Here is a 22,552-nt window from a genome sequence, read left to right as displayed (position 1 = left end):
TCCCATTTTCAGGGTTTAAGAGGGTTTTATATTTGGGTGCTTTTTCTCACTACACGTGGGGCCATATGGTGACATGTCAAAGCTTATAACGTGGCATTATGTTTAAGGCGAGTTGTTACAACTCTAATTTTTCTATTTTTTTTTCAAGTTTCTTTCATTACTATTGTTTGAACAAAAGGTTTTTATTTGATCCATATTAATTTTTAAATAGTTTTAAATTTATTTTTAAAGTCTGATTAAGTCGGATTTAGTGTCAAGATCGAATAATATAAAATCATCGAGTTTGTTTTGAACACCTCTAACTTAGACAATTATAAATTAGTCTAGTAATTAAAGATACTATATTTCTTTTACACTAAAATTAATTTGATTTTCAAAATTTATAATAATGATTAATTTCTTTTTTTTCTTCTATATAGTTTCTTTAGACTACCATGCATTGGATAAAAAAAGGAAAAGTAAATAATATATTAGGTTATTATAAGCGGGATTCTATGTTATTTAATAGGGTTATTAATATATGTTTTAACTTTTAAAATAGGAAATAAAAATAAATAAAGTTTTTAAAAAATTAATTTATTTTAAGTCAAACATCATTAATTTAAAGGGGAAGAAGATTCATATATTGAATAGTGAAAGGTGGCTCTTTTGAGTTTTGGGGGGAGGTAGAGAAATCATCTTCATCTGCCTTTTTATGTCCGTTGTCATAGGTGACTTTGTGAGACTTAATCAAGATTCATTTGTCTTAATGTATTATGCCTCTTTTTCGGCCTTGAAACATAAAGATTCTTGGTTGACACAAATTCTTGTATGAATGGATTTCACCGTGAGACATGTCTTATACTTGAGTTATTGTCTAATAATAGAAATTTTTAGTTTATGAGTTTCTTATTTTGAGATCGTTTTAATGTGAGACAGTCTCATACAAAATTGGCTGGTTGGTTGAAAATGTTCTTTTAAATAGGTGCGAAACCTAACAATTTGGAAGACCATACAGTCTAGTACTTTCCGTTGCAATGCAAGCACTTAGCACATGCCACATATTCGCATCCATTACTCGGTTCCATTATCCATTACTCCAAATCAATTTAGATGTCTTATTTGTTTGGGCACGGTTATTAAGAATGGTGTGGGGTCTATCAAAAAGGGTAAATAGTGAAGGGTAAATAGTGAAGGGTAGTTAGATAAGTAAGGTATATAGGGGTATATTCGTAATTACGTGTGTGAACTAAGGGTATTTAGGTAAAAAAAAGATTGACAAAAATAGAAATGGGACAATTAAAAAGACTTTGCCAAATAAGGAAATGAGACAACTAAATTGTAGAGGTGATCATGGGCGGCCCGGCCCGACCCGACCCGAAAAAGTGAGGGTTTGGGTACCAAAATATGGCCCGATGGGCGGGTTTGGGTAGAAAATAAGTGGCCCGATTTTTTTTGGGACGGGTTTGGGATTTGGTGTTTGGCCCGCGGGCCGGCCCGGCCTGGCCCGAAAAAGTGTGTGTTCATGATTTGCATTTTAAATTTGTTTTATATTATGTATAATATGTAACAATTGTATTTGATTATTTCAATTATTTTTAATTTGTGTTTTAAATTATGTATAATATGCAACAATTGTATTTGTAGTTTTGTAAATTTCTTTGTCTTTTTTGGTTTTATTTATTTTAGTTTTATATTTTTATTTTTTTGGTTATTTACAAATCACGGTGATTGATTAGAAATTATTAAATAAAAAAATGAGAGTTTTTAATTTAAAGCATTATTGATGAGTGCTTTAAGTTATAGTGAAATAATCATGGTTATCTTAAAATTAATTTAAAATAAAAAAATAGAAGAAATTGTTTGGTACAACACTGCAAGCAGCAGGAGGGAGGCAGGGACCATGAGTTTGTCATTTATATTGGCTGCTTCAATCTCTTTAGATTTTCAATACTTCATAATAGTACCTTTTAGATTGGATAAATAAATTTTACATAAAAATTTAAAAATTATAAAGTTATTTAAATTTTACATAAGATATATAAATAATATATAACATAGGCCCGCAAAAGCCCGCAAAGCCCGCACAGTACGGGTTTGGGCAAGAACTTTTTGGCCCGCACTTTGACCCGACCCGGCCCGCATCAATGGACATCTTTTTGCCTCTCGGCCCGGCCCGGCCCGGTGTTTGATCACCTCTACTAAATTGGTTCGGAGGAAGTATTATTTTTATTACATTACTAATTTACTATATGTGTAAATTGTCCTTTTTACCCATATTTTATTATTTCTTCATATCTCATTAAGTCTTACACTTTTGTCATTATTTAAGTACAATACTAATATTATTTACCATCTATCAAACATTTTCTTAATGTTTGTACGAAGTCGAAATGGCGTAAGTATTATGAAATGGAAGCATTTTATACCAATGATTTTTTCTTTCCAAAAATGGAAAACGACGTCAACGCTTCCATCGCAATGATCTAATTGGCCGCCTTTATTTACTTCATTTCTCATTTATTTTGTATTTATTTTTTGTGTGCATCAATCTAATAATAACAACTATTTATAAATAATTGTACTTAATTGCAGTAAAAATATTTATTTTAATAACTTTCAGATAGCGTGCAACAAGTCCATACAAAACTTTATTACTAATTTTTATTATTTGCCTTTACCTTTGATTAAGAGTTGTATACTCTAATTAAGATTAAGGATTAAGAACTAAATTGCGATACATATAGCACTTGTATGACTATTATGGCTGTCTTTTATATATATTTATTACCCATGCATTTTCATAAAATTACAAACTTTGTCATCATTTATATTTTTGTAGATTACCAAATTAAAGAATGCATTTAAAATACTTGGTGAAAATTATATCAAGTTCTTTCACATAAATCAGTACAATTTTTATACTCGTCTTGTTTTGTCTTTATATTTATTTACTTATAGGTCTTTGTTGTGTCGAGTGTCTCACCGACCACAACATCTTTTGATAAGGGTATAATTTGTCGTCTTCTAATCTTTGAGACTCTGTTCATAGCTTATATGAGCAGAATAAATTTGGTATGACAATGGCATACGCGCACACACATATATATTCCAATTATATATATATAATTGAACATTTGAGGATTACGTACATGCTTAAAGGTATACATTTTCGAATGATATTTCTTTCAATAACATAAACTTTTTCTGTCATAAAAGTATATACACCCTTAAATATAACACACATACCTTTTGCCACAACATAAATATCTCAGTAAATTTTCGATTTTTACTACTTTAATTGTTTTCACCTAATGTGTCCATATATATAATTCATATGTAAGGGATATGTAACTCTTGGTCAAATTATTAACAATCCAATTAGAAGAGTTTCAGAAAAACTAATTCTTATTTTTCGCCACCTTTTCCATTTTATCGCCACCCATATTTTAAATTAATTTAATAAAATGACGAAAATGCCTTTGGACTTAAAAATTTTAAAACTTCTATAAAACACTTCAAACTCACTCAATGACACTTTTATTACTTCAAAAAACACAAAATCTACACATAAAATTAATCGGAGCTAAAGTGCGACAGAACCTAGGAAGAGTCGTTAACAAAAACTCGAGGTAATTTCTATTTTAATGTAATTCAAAATTCAAAAAAAAAATATTACGAGTCGCACAAAAAGTGCGACTGAACCTAGGAACAGTCGCACAAAAATTTTTTATTTTTATTTTTTTTTTGAATTTTGAAATTCCTTTTGTTTATTTAATTTATCTTTTAAGTTATTATTATTATTTAATAAATGTTGTAATAAATTATTTTATTTTAATATATTATTATATTATGATAATATTATTAAAATAATTAGTTTTGAATTTAAATAATTTATTTAAATGTTTAATTATTTTTTAATATAATAATAATATAGTAATTAAAATTTAGTTGTTAATTATTTATTAATATAATAATTGTTAATAAAATTTTGTTTTAGTTGTTAATTAAATTTTAGTTGTTTAATTATTTATTAATATAATAATTGTTTATTTGTTTATATGTGTGAATTATATTAGTTGTTAATAATTTATATGATTGTAAGTGTTTATTAAATTTAATTAAATGTTTATTAAATTAATATTGTAAGTGTAATTAAAATGAATATAACTTAATGTATTTTTTATGCTTTTAATTTTTTATTAATAGTTTATTAAATTATGAAAATTGTAGTACATGGCTGAAAATCAGGGAAAAGAAAAAGGCTTTTTAGAGGGTTATTAAGCGGCAATAGTTCTAGTCCGAGTTTACTGAGAGGGGATCCCTATGAGAGGGGGGTTACGGGTTCTGCAAGGCGAGTCAGGCAGGAACAGGCGGCCAGACATAATCAGGCACAACGTTCAAGTACCCTAGACCATGTGCGTAGTCGCTTTGAGCGCCAGACTAGCCTGCGTGGTAATACGGTCGGCTCAGGTGATGATGATACTGATTACGATGAGTCTGTCAGTCGGGAAGAGTTTGTCGATCAAGATGAGTCTGTCAGTCATTCTGTTGATTGGACGCTCGTCAAAGGGGATGTCGGTTAGTTTAGGACTAGAGGGCATAGCACGGCTGGCACTTCTGATCACGCAGGAGTCAGCCAGGTTGAGGATGCGGCTCCACGAGGGAGGAGGCGCTCACAGTCTGCAGACATGGACTGGCTGATCACATCACCCCAGCCCGGGGGCCCTGTTGACACCAGTTTAATACCCAGCTACGGTGGGCACGTAGCGAAGGTTATATTTGAGGGATCGGAGCGCACGCCTCCGATTTTGAGCCCTAAGAAGAGGACGTTGGAGGCGATCATCAGACTGTAGGACAAGTTTGATGAGCTGTACGGGGTGTTACCTGCCACTCCTCCAGGTCGTCTGCTGTACATAATGCACCAGCACATTGATAGTGCTCTTATTACGGCCTTTGTGGAGAGGTGGCAGCCTGATACCAACACCTTCCACATGCCATGGGGGGAGATGACCATAATGTTGCACAACGTGCAACACATTTTAGGAGTTGGCATTGACGATTCACTTCCCGTTGAACCTGCTGATGGTGACTGGAAGCTTGGCGTGGCCGGTCTGTTTGGGGAGCCAATGTCGAAGCTGCGTAAGAAGGGGTACTTCACCAGCGGGAGCATTAACGTTGGTGAAATGTTGCAGCTATGCCACTGTTCTCAGTCTCTAGAGACTCAAACTACTGCATATTACATGGCTATAGTGGATTCCACGCTGCTGGTGGAAAAGACTAGAGTCGAGATGTGGCCTCACCCTATACTTGCTGTGACTGCTGATCAGGATGAGATTGCTTGGGGTGCAGTGACGCTGGCTAACATGTATCGCCAACTGGGTATGGCGACAAGGGTTGGGTGCAAGACTGTTGTTGGTTGTCTGACACTGTTGCAGACATGGATTTACGAGTACTTCCCATCCTTCCACCCCTATCCTCGTCAAGCTGATATGCCTAACAAGATTAGGGCGGAGATGTGGTCCCCGCATAAGCCAATTCGTGAGCTGAGCATACTGAGAGACTGTAGGAGTATACTGGACTCCATGACAGAGACACAGGTTTTGTTCAGTACCTCACACATCGTTATACTAATTATTTTAATTTTATATTATGTTGTTTATGTTAATTTTCTTTGTAAGCAGGTGGAATGGACTCTGTACATGACTTCTCCTAGGGCTTTATTGAATGAGCACCCACGCACCGCCTATATCGTGGGTATCACCTGTTTTGATATTGTGGAGGTGTATTTGCCTGAGAGGACAGTTAGACAGCTTGGTTTTGTACAGGCTATTCCCCCCCCCCCCCCCCTTTCCGTTGAGACCTACCCAAGCTCTGCGACCAGCACAGGGTTCCTATTCGGTGAGACGGTGACATTCGCTTCTCCATCTATGTACACGGAGATGTGAAGTAGGTTCCCCTATTGTGCCCGCGTTGGTGATCAGGCATTGCATCGAGCATCTGTTCCATCAGAGGTTGTCCCTGAGTATATCGACTGGTTTAGAGTGTCTTTCCACACAATTCTCATCCCCGGTGAAGGGCCTACTAGTGCGTTTGGTGCAGCGGATAACAGAGTTGAATACGTTAGTGTTTCTATTTATCTGTTTCATTTTTATGTGTCATTACCGAAATTGTTATCTAATTTTTTGGTAATACCATTGTTTTGTTTGTACAGTTTGCAGCTGAATTTCCAGCTTAACTCGCGCCATTCTCAGGATGCCGGATGTTGTTAATATGACGCCCCGGGAAAGACAGACTGTTGATTTGTATTTGGATGAACTTAGAGATTTGTTTGCCGAATGACAAGAGTTTAGAGGGCACAACCCTTCATAGACATTTATGTTTGTATTGATGAAGAATTTGTTGATGTTGTGTTGTATTTCTACACTTTCTACACGGCTGTAACTGGTTTTATTATTACGCATTGCGTTTGATTCATTAACATATTTACTCACGAACTTAATTATGGAATGAATACTATAAATACAATTACTACAATGAATACAATTAATAAAATGAAAACACTAAGTACAATCAGTACAATAAATACAATCAACACAATAACTACACCGCACAATTATTACGCATTGTACTATGGAGTATCTAAATTGACTACATCTTCGGCGGTGTTATTATGTTGTGGTCTTTATACGCCGCACAGTCTATTCCAAAGTGATATCCTATTGCGATACTGTCTCTCTAAATCTCTACATGAATTGTTAGCTGCCACTCTCTAATTTTGCTGGACTGGCAGCAGTGGAGATGAATCATCGTTCATTAAAAGCTGAACATAATGATTTCTGTTCACCCAAAGAATATGTACAAGTTTATTAACGCTACGCATTCCCCCTGTTCTCCTTACCGGAAGCACTAAAAAACTATACATTGGATTACCATCAGCAGAGCCATAATACGCAATTGCAATGTTGAGAAACGTTACTGCAGAATACAATGCTGTCATTTCCATCCAGTGCCTATACGGGGCAGGTCCTTTGCTATGGGCACCAATTCTGTATATAGCATTCTCCACCAACTCTGCTGATAGATACACGCGCGCATATTGCTCTCTATGCGTTTGCATTTCCAAACTCATTGCACGTCGTAAAAGAGGCTATGCCTCCTCGCCCCCTAACTCTGTGACGGCAATAGCTCTAAATCCACAGTTTTCGTCACCTATAACATCAATCCAATCAAACAGGTACGGGGGAAGAATATGCGGAATGTGATTTAGCCATGGAAAAAGTGAAAAATCACGACCTGCTGAACCATCTGAAAAAATTACAGTATATTAATATCATTCAATTGAACTAAAACATATATGATTATAGGAAAAGAAATACGGGTACCAGATAAGTTTAAATTAAAGTTAATTCCAATTGATGATTGGTTTGATCGGTTGCTAGATCTACCACTAGATCTCCCGCGTGATGAAGATCTGGATCTGCGACCCCTTGAGGATGATCTACTGTACTCGAACGCACTTTTGTTTCTCCTGAGGGTTCTGCTTGTTGTTGGTCTTCCCTTCCTCGGTGGACTTGCTTATGGCTCAGGTATATCGGTATCATCAGGGTGTAGTTCATGTTCAAGTACCTGAGACATGCGTCGTACAACTGCGGGATCGGCTTTTAAAACTTCATCCACCAACGATTGAAAGTACTCTTTATCATCGGCGTTTGCGTGTCGTACTTTTTCGTTGGCGTCTTCTTCTGCCTCTAAGTACTTTAACGTTTTCCAAAATGGATGTATATCGTCAAAGTACAACGAACCATGAGACCTGATTGACAAGTAACAGTAACACGCGCAAGGTAATCCGTGGGTTCTTTGAAGTACACAACCGCATTTGTCAGAAACATAATCCCCCAAGCTTAACATCCAGTTGTGCTCCATCATCAATTGTTCCAAGGAAAATATGAAAACATGACGATACAACGGTCTCAAAAGATTAAGTCCCGACATCCTTGAAATCGAATTTATAGATTCCTGCAGAGCTTGTCTTATCCTCGATTGCTGATTCGTTATCTGTGCATGTGCCCTTTTAAAGAGGGTATCAAATGAGCTATTACCGCTACCCAGGTAGTACTTGAAGGACGAGTGTTGGCTTTCAACTTTACTGGTAGTCTGGTTACCCAAGTGCAAACAGTCATTCGTCCACGCACGCACAAATTTTTCTTTGTGAGGAATCCATGTTCTAGCCAAATATCGCACGACCCTCCTGTTCCTAGTCGACCAAGTAGACACAATCCCTTCCCACCTGTTTTCAAATTCAGGGATCGTCAAACTGTTAACCAAGGGGTTCCATTTTGTTTGCCTGAATATCTGCCCCTGTTGATTTCTCTTGCCGCCGCACAATTTGTCGACCATGTTCTCCACGTCATTGCCAATATGCCATACGCATAATGAATGTCGTACATCTGCATTAAACAAAAATTTAAAATTAATTGAGATATATATATATATATATATATATATATATATATATATATATATATATATATATATATATATATATATATATATATATATATATATATATATATATAGTATATAGATCGACAATAATTAATCATTAAAACTAGACCTGATCAAACACCGAGACGACCCGGGCCAGGTGGGAAAAAACAGCCCATTGATGCGGGCCGGGCCGAAGTGCGGGCCTAAAAGTTCCTGCCCAAACCCGTAATATGCGGGCTTGCGGGCCTATGTTATATATTATTTATACTTTATAATATTTTGTTTATTTTATTATACAACTCTAATATATTAGCTCAAATATTTTAAATTCTTTAAAACGGAATTGTATTTGTCTTCTTTAAAATTAATTAAGATGTTATTTTCCAATATTTTAGTACATGTACTAACGGTTTTAATTATTTCATATAGGAGCATGTAGTTTAACATTACTACATAAAAAATATATTGTTTTGATATAGAAATATGGCAGCAAATCAGATTAATAATCTAAAGAATATTCTGGAAAAAAGAAACAAACTGAAAAGAAAAACTAAGTACATTGATTATTTGAAATTATTACGCCAATCGTTAAGCAATCTAACAGGGGCAATCTTTTCATAATATAAATAGCACCAAAGAAAATTAATGAGAATAAAATTTAATTATGTCAAGCAATTATTTCAATTGGGACGGACCTAGAACGATATTAAATGATATCAATAATGTTAATGCAAGTGCCAAAACCTATGACTTTTTGGGCCGAGCCGGGCCAGCCCGCGGGCTAAACGCCAATCCCAAACCCGTCTCAAAAAAATTCGGGCCACTTATTTTCTGCCCAAACCCGTCCATCGGGCCATATTTTGGTACCCAAACCCTCACTTTTTCGGGCCGGGCTGCCCATGATCAGGTCTAATTAAAACCTGTTTACCTGGAAAGACAACACGAATAGCTGCAGACAAACCCTCTTCTCGATCCGTTACGATTACGTTAGGTGTCTGAACTCTGCCGTAAATATCCCTCAACCTCTCCAACACCCAAGAATAAAACATAGCTGCCTCATCTCGCATCAAACAGAACGCAACCAAGAAGTTGTGATTGGTTGGCGTCATTCCAATTATTTCGCAAAGGGGCCACTTTTGCTTATTAGTTTTGTACGTTGTGTCTATCAACACAACATGGCCTGGGGCCACGAACGTATCATCTGTATAGATGTAGGATTTGCAATAATTATGCTCTGTGCCATATAAAGACAGTGTTGAAGAGGAGTACTATCATTCATCTCTTCTCTCCTTATTGACAGTCTTACATTATAAATTTGATTCATACTAGCAAAAAAACCAGGAAAATTCCTTCTAATTGAAGTTATTATAAACGCTGGTTGCATGCCAGTTGCACTAAGATCTCGTATGTGCTGCCTAATATCTACAGTCATCCTATTTACTTTTATTTGACCATCTCTGTACACCAAGAACGGGTGGTTATGTCTTCCTTTTTCACCAGGAAACACTCTTACCGTCCATGGTTTTTTCCCTGGTTCACGACTACTTCCTAAAATCATAAATTTACACCCACAAGCCCTACTTTTAGAACCAGGTCGGGCAACATTGTCTAAGTTATGCAAATCACCCCTTATATTACCATAGCGGTGACATCTTAAGTACAAACTCACTCTAAAACGTCCTTCCTTTTGTTTATATGAAGCACGTGTAAATTGAAAACCAATTCTTAGTGCTATCTCATCAGCCCAAGCATGTAAATCATCTATAGAATCAAATTTCCTATCGATAACAAATCTATCAGAATAATCTACATTATCCCCTAAGTTTTCAAAGTCCTGCAAATATAAATTTATTCTTAATAATTAAAAGATTAAACTATTTAATATATTAACAATATCAATTAGTTTAATAATTCAAATTTCAATATATTAACAATATCAATACAAAAATATGAAATAAAAAATTTACTAAATAAAATACATATATAAAATAAATTAAATTAAAATAACATAAATAAATAATTTAAGTAAACACAAAAATATATATAAATATATAATAAAATAAAATAATTTACTACAATATTTAATAAATAATAATAACTTAAAAAATAATTATAATAAATAAAAAGAATTAATTTTTCAAAAAGAAAAAAAAAAAAAATTCTAGAACCTCCCAGTCGCACAAAAAGTACGACTTGACCTATTAGGAGGAGTCGCACAAAAAGTGCGACTGGACCTAGGTCGAGTTGCACTTTTCGTGCGACTCTCCATAGGTCTGGTGGCACATTTTGTGCGACTGGAGGGGGTTCTGGAATTTTTTTTTTTTAAAAAAAAATTTCAAATCGATTAATTACTTACCGAATCGTTATCATGCTCGTTTTGGTTCGCTATTGTTATTCGATGTACACTTTTAGCTTGTTTAAGTTAACATAGTGTTTTTAGAGTTTTAGAGAGATGTTACAGTTTTTGAGTTCGAAAATTATGTAGGGACAATCTTGAAAATTCATTATATATAAGGTGACGATAAAATGAAAAAGATGATGATATTTAGTAATACCCTTCAGAAAATGGAATTAATAGATCATATTGTATATGGGAATATAAAATTATGATGCCTCTTTGGTATGATGAGAAGCTTCATGCTGCCAAAGATTAAAGATTGGAATCTGAAACATTTAAGTACTCAAGGGGTGCCCTATGGGCTGTGGGGGCAAAACGTAATATATAAGGTCAAACCCATTACACATATCAGATTTAGGGTATGTTTGGTTGGCTCTTTTTTAATGGTATGGAATGGTATCACAACCATTCCAATGTTTGGTTAGGCCTTTTTACATTGGGATGTCATACCCTCTGGATTCTCATCCCCATTCCAATCCTTTAGAATCTCATACCCTCCTATCCCCCTAAGTTTCAAACTCCATTCCATCCCATATTCAAACCCTAATTTCAGAAAAGTGATGAGAGAGAAAAAAGTAGCAGCCACCTTCCTCCTCCAACAATAGTGAAAGCTGAACGGACTCCAACTTCACCGGCTGACTTCCTCCCCGGCGGCGGCTCTCTTCTCCGGTACGGCTATCATCTCTGCCGCCTGATTTTGCTGTACAGAGAGAAGGGAAAACGAAAGGACCGGTTGAATCAACGAGAAGATGATGAATCTTGCTTGAAGACACTTGAAATTTCAGAAGAAGGAGGAAATTGGTGAAGGTGTTGATGAAGCTGCTGATTACTCGAAGAAGGAGGAAGGGAAAAGGAAATGGGTTTCTGATTTGGGGGTTCGGGTATATAATAATAATAATTTTTTTTTAATTTTTAATTCTTATTTTAAACTTTTCCTTTATGTGCAATAAAATTGATAAGACAAGTTAATATTTTTGCACTTGGCCTTCCTTGCCGTCCACTTCCAAGATTTTATTTTTTATTTTATTTATTTTTTTTACCTTTTATTATTATTATTATTATTATAACTTACTTAACTTACTTGATTCATGGTAAATTTCTAATTAGTTTAAAGCCCAAAATAATTTTATTTATTTTAAATTCCCAAATGTCACACATTACCATTGATAGAGAGAGAAAGACGGAGGGGTCGGATTGAGAATCCATTCCATAATTGAACCAAACAGTGTGAATGGATTGAATATCTATTACTGGATTGAACCAAACAGTTTTAGTCTGGTATGGGGTTCTGAATCCATACCATCCTGGTATGGGGTTCCATACCATTCCAATCCTGCTCACTGAACCAAACGGACCCTTAGTAGTTATTTCCTCATTCTTCAACAAATTGTCTCACTTGTTTATTATAAAAATGTTAAAAAATTATGGACCATTCGAATATGTGTAGATCGTATTAATGAAGAGATGATTTAAGTGGATGAGAATTAAAAAGTAGAGATGATTAATTTTTTATTAAGCTTGTAAACAACAAGATACATACAAGAAGAGAGTTGACTCGTCAGAGATGAAATCCAATGAAATTTCATCGTAAAATTAATTAATATTAGGAGGAATAACCTATCAAGTTTATATATTAATCATTATCTTCTTGATACTTATATGTGAAATCACATGTATTCATTGATATGGGATCCATATACGTTAATTTTCCACGGGTAGTATTATGATAACGAAATGAAATAATGAATATAAAAGTTGAAAAGTATAAGAAAAAAATTGAAAAAATTGTCCTGAATAATCTATTGCCCATTATCTATGAATAATTCCTCTTTTTGAAAAATTTTAAATAATCTAATTTTTGACTTCATTTTGTTGCAAATGGACCCTTAAAAGAACAGACCGGTTATTCCAAGTTACTACTAGTCGAGTAGTCGTTACATTCAAATGGATATCCTCCTCCTTCTTTATAAGCTTGCTTTTCATGGAGTAACACAATATTCAACCCCAAAATTTTGAAAGAGAAAAAAAGTTTTCACATCTTTGATTTAGTGAAAATCTTAATAATTTTAAAATGGTATGAATTCTAATTCGTCTTATTCTAGAAGTGTGAGGTTCAATTTCAAAAATTATGTGAAATATGAGCATGATTTCGAAGCAAAGTTGTAAAGGCCGGAGAAAGATCCGGGATTGGTGAAATTTTTTATTCGTATAACTAGTTCTTTGCAACAAAGGTCCATTTGCAACAAAAGTTATGCAAAGGTTAGATTATTTATAATTTTTCAAAAAGTGAAATTATTAACAAAGAATCATCATTATCATCATCATCCTATCCAGTATATCCCGCTCATAGAAAAACTAAGGCCAGGGTCTGGGGAGGAAAAGACGACGACAACTCATACCCATAAAAGAGAGCGCGGCCAAAGGAGTCCCCCAGCACGAGGAAGATAAAGAGACGTGATTACATGTGCAAGATAACTTAAAGGCCTATACAAAGAATGAACAATAAGTTATCTGGATAATTAACAAAGAATGAATAATAAATTAGATTATTGAGGATAATTTTGAAAAGAAAAAAGTTATCTGGTGTACAATAATGAGGAAATTTATAACAAATCATTCAATTACCGGGTTTACTCTAAGAAAAATAATCCCTAAAATTAAAATTATTCATAGTTAATTAATAGGTGAGAGAAAAATCATGAAAATATTGTATTATTTTAGGTAAGTTTTCTTTTTTAAAAAAAAAAGGCCATAGCATTTGTGTACAATAATGAGGAAATTTATATTTGTAGGGGGGGTACTTCAGGAAATTCATTTGTGTACAGAGCTTGGTTATTTATTGGTAGAAAACCTAAAACCCAAATGTAGCGGAGAAAAACCTAAAGGAGAAAGGTTAAAGCCACCATTAGCGTTGCATAACCAAGCTCTGTTCAGCCACTGCTATTCACTACTCGGCATTCCGACTGAAATCACCGGCGATGCCGCGAACAACAACGATTGAGTGCCCAGGCTGCCCACCTCTAAGAGCCATCACCTTTGACGCACTTGGCCTTATTAAAGGTAATCTTCATACATTTGTTCTCCTAAATTTTAACAATTTTTAGTTAAAAGTACAATTATCTTATTCCTATGTTTTTCAGTTATTGAAGCTAGGGCTAAGCAAGATGGCCTCCCTAAGGTTGTGGACAGATGGGGTCTACCCGATTCTTCTAAAGCTGTTCTTGCCTCTTCTATGGATGACTCCAATTCTAACCCAGTATGTTTTTTGTTTACCCATTACGTTTTCATATTTGATATTAACTTTGTGATTAATGATTTTGGTTCTTGTTTTCGTATGCAAAGTTATTAGTATTAGTCTATTATTGTGTGTATCATTATCGCTTGTTTTGTTGTTGGTAGTGACTAGTAAGGGCGTGTTCGGTTTAGGGTTTGAGTAGTTGCTACTGGTTCAAGGAGTTTAAAGAACTGCTTAAAAAGTCACAGCTTGGAATAGTGGCAGTTGAAGTAGCACTTAGGGTTTGTGTATTTAGTTTTGTGAATGTTGCAACTTGTAGTGTTTCAAAATTAAGAGTAGCCGATTGAAGATTTTATTTACATGTTTATCAATAAATTATGTTTTGATAGATACTATAAGCGCTACTTTTAATGAATAATATTAATTTATACACTTAATTAGACAACAAAAATTTAACAACTACACCTACCCACGACTTAAAAAGCTAATAGGTACCCGCATAGCTAACTTATGCCGAACATATTCTAAATAATAAAAATTTTTGCTAGGGAAACTATTTGACTACAAACAACATTACGCCTCTCTTACCTTAATCAATTCTTTTCATGAAATAAAAGCCATTCATTACAAATTAGGAAGATGTTATTAGACACTAATAAGAAATTGTGAAAAAAAACAAATGTTTGAGGATGAGAGCTATATCACCATGAGAATGACATAGTATATCTCATGAAAATAACTTAAATTTTGTTATCATTACCCATCATTTAAGTAGTGCATTGTGTCTATTCTATTGAGAAATTATCTCACTGTTATTCATTGTTGCAGCTGCTAGCTGTAGCCAGAAAAAATGGTGATGTAAGTTACTACTCATCATGTTAGTGCTAATATTTATTTATCTCAATGCATATTCTCCTGATTAATGGTTGAACACTCAATATTATAATGTAGATTGAAGTTTTGAGTCCTATTACCGGAGAAGATTGCTTTTCGATTCCTGATGACGGTTGTGGCGCATCTCCTGTAGATGACCCAATTGTAGGATTGCATTTGTTTAAGAAAAACCGGGTGGAATCTCCTTCGAGGCATGTCATGTTACTTGATTCATGTGTGACATTAATAATTATGAACGTGAACACTTTGGCTTAAAAGTTAGTTTCCTTTCTGTCTCATGGGCAACTAGGTCCTGCACGTTGCTTACCTGTACAACTAAAGGGAAAGCAAGTATGAGGAGAGTTGAAAATTTTGGTACACATGAAGGTCCCATTTTTTTTGCTGCTCCAGAAACATGGAATGTGTGTGGTTCCGGGGAGATTTGCTGTTCTAAAGTAAATTTTGATGAAGGCTATTCTGTATTTGGAGGGTGAGTTTTGTTTAAATTAGTTCTGTTTATCTGTTTCATCACCTTCTGGTTCTGTTTGTTAATGTGCTACATTTTTATTAATTATTTAAGGAAAGGTGTTGAAGTTAGTATGTGGGATCTGGAGAAGACTTGCAAGATTTGGAGCGCAAAATCTGTAAGCTTTTAAGGAATATTTGTTTAATCATATCCAGTCTAAACTGCATTCCTCCAGTGCACAAAAACTCTTAAGTATCATCGTATTGCTTTTGTAGCCCCCAAAGAATAGCCTTGGAATCTTTACACCGACATGGTTTACATCGCTGACCTTCCTAAGCAAGGATGATCATCGTAAAGTTGTGGCTGGTACTAATAACCATCAGGTAATAGTCAATTGGCGAACATTCTTTTTCTCATTTTGGAGAAAAATGTTAGTTTTCAAAATCATAGTTGGTATAATATAATTAAGCTCCTAGCACTTATACGATTACTGTATCACTTGTTTACTTTACACCAAATAGTGGTACTTGAGATATTCTCTCACTTGATACTAAATTGCCGTCCTTTTATGTAATTGAATGGAGTTAAGTCCATCATTTGTTAACTAGTTTGTTGGGAGTTGTTTTTGTCAAGCTAATGATACAATTTCATTTGGTTTCTGACCTCTGCTGTAGCTTTTGTATTTTACATGTGGCTTCAGTCAATCACAAGGTTAAAGCATTAAATTTCATTTTACAAGATGGAAACAATTTTTTCTTTTGTGAATTACTGAACTCTCGCGGTTCATCTCAGCTTGTACTCTGCCAAGAAAAGCATGATTGACTATATGTAGACTCTTTAACGCCCATTTGGATATGTATTTAAGCATACTTTGAGGCTAGAGTCGTAGACTATTTGTTTCAATCTCATCTTCTAAAATTGATAGTGTGTTTCTTTGCCTCTTTCTGACTTTGCCCATGTGTTGAATCCATATTTACTTGTGCAATTGTGGCTAGACTTTCTCTTTACCGAAAGTGGTATAAACTCTAGGGCTTGCACACTTAATTTTTTCATGGGTGAATACACTCTTTTATATCTATTGATATTGGTGATGTAAATATTCTTTTTAAGCCATGAATTATCTTGTTCTTGTGGGGGATTTTGCAAAAACTAACCTACCAATTCTCTTGTCCGTGTTAGGGAACTCACAAATCTAGATGATGTTTTATATCTTTGGTTGTAGTGGTTGATAATGTTATGTTTTTCCTACTCTAGTCGGACAAGAGCGGCTTTTCTTCACTAGAAATTTTTTCTTTGGTAATTTAAAACTCTTGTTAATGCTCTTGGTGCATTAGATATCTTAGAGAAATGTATATTGATTTTTCTAAGGATGAGGGTCTTGGAAAAGTAACATGGAAATTTGGCTCACTTGGGTTATAATGTGAATGTTTATTTTTGATTGTCAGCTTATACTTGCCTTTGTTATGATAGGTTCGGCTCTATGATCTATCAGCTCAGAGAAGGCCTGTATTATCTGTTGACTTCAGAGAGTCATGTATCAAAGCTGTTGCTGAAGATATTGATGGACATACAATATATTTAGGCAATGGTTCTGGTGATCTGGCTTCTTTAGACATTCGTACAGGTAGTGAATTGATGGTCTTGAAATATGTTTGTATTAACTTAGCTTAAAACACGAAATCAAAATTTTTACGTGTGAGTAGATAATGTAGTTTTTGTAAACAGGATAGCATTTGAATTTTGATTTAAATCACAGCTGAAAGCATAGAAAAAATCGCAAATATCGTTGCTATTGCGGTAACGATCGCAATGTCGCGGAGTGGCAACTCATGGTGTTTGACTCATTTTGCGGATATCGTAATGTTAATTGTTTAACTTGAAATATGTCCATTTTATCATATTTGTTCTGGTTTTCTTTTAAAGAACCCTGTATAATCTAATATGTACTGTTTTATTGTTGACAAACAATTTGCACATTGGAACCTTCTCTTGTTATGACCAGGAGATTATAAGACTTGCTAAACCTTTTTGTGTTAACTGGAGAACGAAATTAGTTTGTTCAATGAAAAAGAACTTCAATGTGTATCCAAGGTTTTTTGGGTGGAAACTGTATCAAAAGGGATGGAGAATATCAGTATGGAAATTGTGTGTGTAGCTATGACTGATAATTTATGAGATTTCCGAATAGGACTTTTTTGCAACTCCATTTCTTCTACTTTTCTTTTCCTTTTCCTTTTTACTCTATTAATAAGCAATCTTACTTGGATAAGGCAGGCTACCTTTCTAAGAAAAAAGATGTAATATGGAGGCATCTTTTGAATTCCTTCCCGACCTAGATCTCAGTTCCCTCTAAAAAAGAACACGTCACATGAAGTAATTGATAGTTAAAGAAACAAGCCTCTCACCCAACTATGAGTTTGATGTTCTCCATCACAGGCAGGCTTACAGTCGATCTTTTATCCTACCAGATTTCATTTATAGCATACACTGGACAAATGTTAAATTGCTCTCAGAATGGTCCAGTCCTAGCCTTTAGGCCTCCAAATGTGAGAACATATTTTCTTCTAACATGTTATTTTCTATCTTAATTGTTTAGTAAATATTTCTAACCCTTATTTGAACTTATTGATCCATGTTTAAATATAGTGGTCTTATCTCAGTATTTTGATCTGATGAAGAAACAAAGTCCTAGAGGAAAGATACGATGTATAGGAGGCCTGTGTGGGTAGTAAGGGTGTGTTCCTTCTAACTTATGAGAGCTGAAGTGAACTTATTACAATGTTTTAGTCGGGGATATGTGGGATTGAAAGTGATGGTCATATGTGAATTGAACTTTTAAATTTTGAAATATACTTCGAAATATTTGAAATAGGTCTAAATTTATTCTCTTTTGTTATGAATTGTGCAGGGAAGTTATTGGGATGCTTTTTGGGAAAGTGTTCTGGTAGTATTAGATCCATAGTCCGGCATCCAGAGCATTCTGTGATAGCATCATGTGGTAACTGCTATATTTCTGCCTCAGTTTTCATTTAATGTTATCACTTAGTGTTGCATCCCTCTTCGTAGTTGCATTTCATGTTCTCCATCCATCCTTGAATAAGATAGTAGGTTGAATTTCATGGTATCACATATATCTCCTGTTTCCCTTTTTGATGTAGGATTGGACAGTTACTTGCGGTTTTGGGATACAAATTCTAGACAGCTGCTTTCTGCGGTATGTTCTATGTTTCGAATTATATTATAGCTAAGGGAGCTTGTCGTTCAAAGGAGTGACATATATTGTGTAGAAAGGGTTAGAGATAACAAGAGGGGGATGAATTGTTGTCCTGTTTTTGTCCTGTTTTTGCAGAATTAGAAACTTAAACTTAATGCACAAACTTAGAAAGAGACAACACAATTTTTACATGGAAACCTTCTAGGCCTAAATAGAAGGAAAAACCACGATCTCCCGGAATTTCAATTCTCTACTATGTTTTAGGTAATTCGTTACAATTACATAAAACAAACAAACAAAACTATGCCAACATCTCTTTCTCTTTCTCTTGTTTCACACGAAGCTATCTTCTCTCCTAGACTTCCCTAAGTCTAATTACAACAATTCTCTCAAAAACCATTTTACATAGCCCATAACCCTAACAATAAAATTAATGAGTTGCACAAGAAATATTTTTAAGTTAATTGGCATTTTTTCTACACGCCCACAATAACTGGTTAAAAATTACTTCCTTTTATATAGAAAGGTGATATAGCTTAGTAGAGAAAATAACTACCCACTTCATCCTTAATCCTAAAATTGAGGAAGAATAAGTGGAATTTGTATTGCAAGTAATAAAGCTACGGTTTTATTTTCGAGATAAGGCAAGGTTGTTTTTTCTTAATTAAAACCCAATAGTTCAAGTCTATTAACGTGGAGAAAAATTAGGAGAAGTTTTCTCCACCTCTTTAGAAATTGTGGCGATTATTAAAAGTAGTAATAATTAAAATTTCTTTGTCAACTAACTCATTAATTTAATTATGCAAAAAATTAATCTCGCCCATACATCAACTAAGAAAAACCAGAAAATGCTTTCTTCAGAATTTTTCCGCCAACGCTGATACTTCCGGACTCGAATCTTGGGAACAGGGCACTGTCTCCACTCATCAACAAGTATCGTTAGAGGTCAGACTATTAATTTAGGAACAGTAGACCTCCTGTCTTCATTTGGCATCCTACACCGATCTTCCTATCTAACTTCCTTGGACATTTTAGACACGTACAAAGTCCATAGACCAAGTCTTAGGTACTATCAACGATCCTTATCAATACCGGATATTGACCTGCACACAATCTCTAAAATACAGTTGTTTATATTAAGTGTAACCATCATCAAAACCTACAAGGGTCAACATATTGTATGCCCCTTTAATTTTATTAATGTACACATTATTTGGTAACTAGTTGTTATGATTGGTGATTGGACTAGAGTTAAATCCATTCCAGTGTTTGTTTGAGTATCTTCCATACAGAACATTTTAAAACTTGCCTCAACTCAAGATTCTAATTCCGTTCTCCCTGGATACGAACCATAGAGAGGATGAGAGAGAAACTTTGTGATTCGCACGACTTCGGATGCTTCAGAGCATCATCTTCTATAGTGACATCAATCCATTTGTATTATGAGTTTGTGTCCCTCCTTCTCGCTGAATTCAATATGACTATTGTTGTTCAGTTAGTAACTAGGATTGATTGGCTATAAATTATTCATCTATATTTCCTCATTCTGTCTTTAAGTTTTACGTAACCGATGTTTGATCCATAATTTTGTGAATTGGAGAAAGGACACGTCTTGCCACTAATTTCCTTTTCTAGTTAATTGAATTACTTTTGACGACATTACTTTCAGCCATTGCTGATTTCGACTGTGCCTCATGTCTAAATCATAGTTCAATATTTTCTTATGTCGGTGCAGGTGTTTCTAAAGCAACATTTGACAAATGTGCTATTTGATTCAAAATTTTCTGATGAAGGTTAGTTACTCAATCTCTACAATGTCTTCCTTTTAAGGCTTCTCTATATGAATCTTATTGTTGAATTTTCTTTTGAACTCAACGTGCGAGCTCTTAACATCCAAGGCGATGAAAAAGGTAGGCATGACTCTTCTGTTAGTGCCATGACTTCTATTTCTACCCTGATAAATTTTTATGGTGGACAAGTTTTGCATTAATTTCAACATAAATGCAAAAAAACCTCTAACATGGAGATGTAGCCACTCTTCTCAAATCGACGCATAACCTCTATTTTCTCTCCTTCCAAATGACGTCTCTAATTGTGCTATTCCTTTTCTTCAATATCTGCTTGTTAATGATGATGCATCACGGCATCACCTATGAGTCTAATATTTAGTAGAACATTCAACCAGCCGTATCTTTGATGGTGCAATGAGGCTTTAGATTGGCAATGCAAATGGGAACGTGAATTACACTACGTTTATGCTAGTGGAAGTAGGATAAACCTGGGATGCTCTGTTGACATGCCCTTTTTAAAATTTCTACTTATTAATTACAAATCTCATTTACTTCAGTGTGATGAGATAACCAAATCCTCCCTCTATATTTTTCATTTAGCTATATTCTAGTTTTACTACTTTATTAAGAAATGGATATTAGTGGGAGAACACGATAAATAGACAAGTAGATGAAAGAATGTGTGGATAAGATGAAGAGAAATAGTGAGATTGTGGATAAGATTAGAAGAGAATGTAAGGGCCACTATCAATATATGAAATGCAGCAAACTCAAAAGGACAACCGAATAGGAAAAATGTATTTAACTCATGTGTCACAGGGAGTATCTTGCAATAGTAACCGATATTGTTACCATTCCCTCTACTTGTTGTCATTCGACAAAGTTTCACCAAACATGCAAAATCCCGAAATTCTCATTCTTGTTTCTTACTTACACGTCAAATATGGTCAAAAACATCTTATTTGTCATGTAAACCCTTAACTTCTTGTGTTCACCACCTAATGGAGCTGAGGAGTTTGAGATGGGGCTGAACTCTTTAGTCCCCCACTGGTGCATTGCCCTGTGCATTGCTTCCCTTTTATCCTTCAGTGATGGTGCGACAATGTGGGTTTGGTAGAAATTTTCGTCTTATCTTTGCTTGTAAGTTGTAAGCCGTTGCATTATGGTGCATTCTTTTGCCATGAAAATTTTTAATTTCATTCAAAGTTGTCTTAAATGTCTAAACGAGTTTTCCTATTTTTGTGTTCTTCTAGCTGATAGTTTAATGTGGAAAGACCTATTCTTTTGAACAGAACCAGTAATAAACACGCGAGAATCACATGAAGATGATATCCTAGTTAGTCATGAGGAACCACATGAAAACAAGGATGATGCCCCAGTTAGGAGGAAAAAGGGTTCTAAACGAAGAAGTAAGACGATTGAAAATGACCATGAGGCGCAGCTTGAAAATGATGACGATATAACACCAGTTAAGAGGAAAAAGGCGTCTAAAGGAAAAAGTGAAGTAAAGAAACATAAATCTAAGAAATCGAAGAAGGTAAAGGGCGAGGTTGATATCGATGAATGATGAATGAACCGTGGAAAGGTATACATATCCAAAACGAGGTCTGGTCCCATATTTCTCTTCTGCTCTCTAGTCTCAACTCCAGTGTGCGGACAACAGAGTATGCAGTAATTCATTCTGAATGGGCAAGCCCTATTTTCTTGAACAATGAAAGGAGATGCAGGGAACTTTTTAACTAGGATACTTTTTGAATATTGCTGATTAATTAGCAGTATTTGTATTTTTTTTCTTTTTCTTATTTAAATGTACCAATGTAACATTTGAGAATGAATATTTTAGAAAATCCGATCAAGTTTGATTTGACATGTCAAACAATAAGTATTTTATCAGGTGGTCTCTTGAGAGACCGTCTCTTTGAGAGACATTTCAAGTCCAGTCTATTAAAGATTAATGCATATTTATTGTATTTTTAATGTCTATTTATATTATTTTTAATGCTTACTTATTGTATTTTTAATGTATACATTTAATATTTTAAATGTCTATTTACATTATTTTTAATGCCTACTTATAATTTTTTAAATAATATATAATGGGCCGATC

At 34.6% G+C, this 22,552-nt stretch overlaps 1 protein-coding gene across 2 annotated transcripts; it reads left to right on the top strand.

Annotated features, from left to right (window-relative positions):
* The first annotated feature begins 13,671 nt into the window (after positions 1-13,671).
* On the top strand, positions 13,672-22,510 carry LOC130814209 (uncharacterized). Of its 2 annotated transcripts, none has more exons than XM_057680282.1 (12): positions 13,672-13,927; positions 14,008-14,123; positions 14,931-14,960; positions 15,054-15,187; positions 15,286-15,465; positions 15,556-15,619; positions 15,717-15,824; positions 16,912-17,065; positions 18,350-18,439; positions 18,600-18,655; positions 20,391-20,448; positions 21,738-22,510. In XM_057680282.1, exons 1-12 carry the CDS (start codon positions 13,846-13,848, stop codon positions 22,010-22,012), a joined length of 1,347 nt encoding a protein of 448 aa, XP_057536265.1. In that variant the 5' UTR covers positions 13,672-13,845; the 3' UTR covers positions 22,013-22,510. The 2 variants fall into 2 exon arrangements, 1 of the variants encoding a protein (XP_057536265.1); XR_009042330.1 differs by having other exon boundaries at positions 13,684-13,927; positions 20,391-20,565; positions 21,738-21,874.
* The last annotated feature ends 42 nt before the right edge of the window (positions 22,511-22,552 follow it).

This window comes from Amaranthus tricolor, chromosome 5, assembly GCF_026212465.1.
Source record: "Amaranthus tricolor cultivar Red isolate AtriRed21 chromosome 5, ASM2621246v1, whole genome shotgun sequence".
NCBI lineage: Eukaryota > Viridiplantae > Streptophyta > Magnoliopsida > Caryophyllales > Amaranthaceae > Amaranthus > Amaranthus tricolor.
The sequence above is the reverse complement of the archived record's forward strand: the minus strand, read 5'-3'. Positions and strand labels throughout refer to the sequence as shown.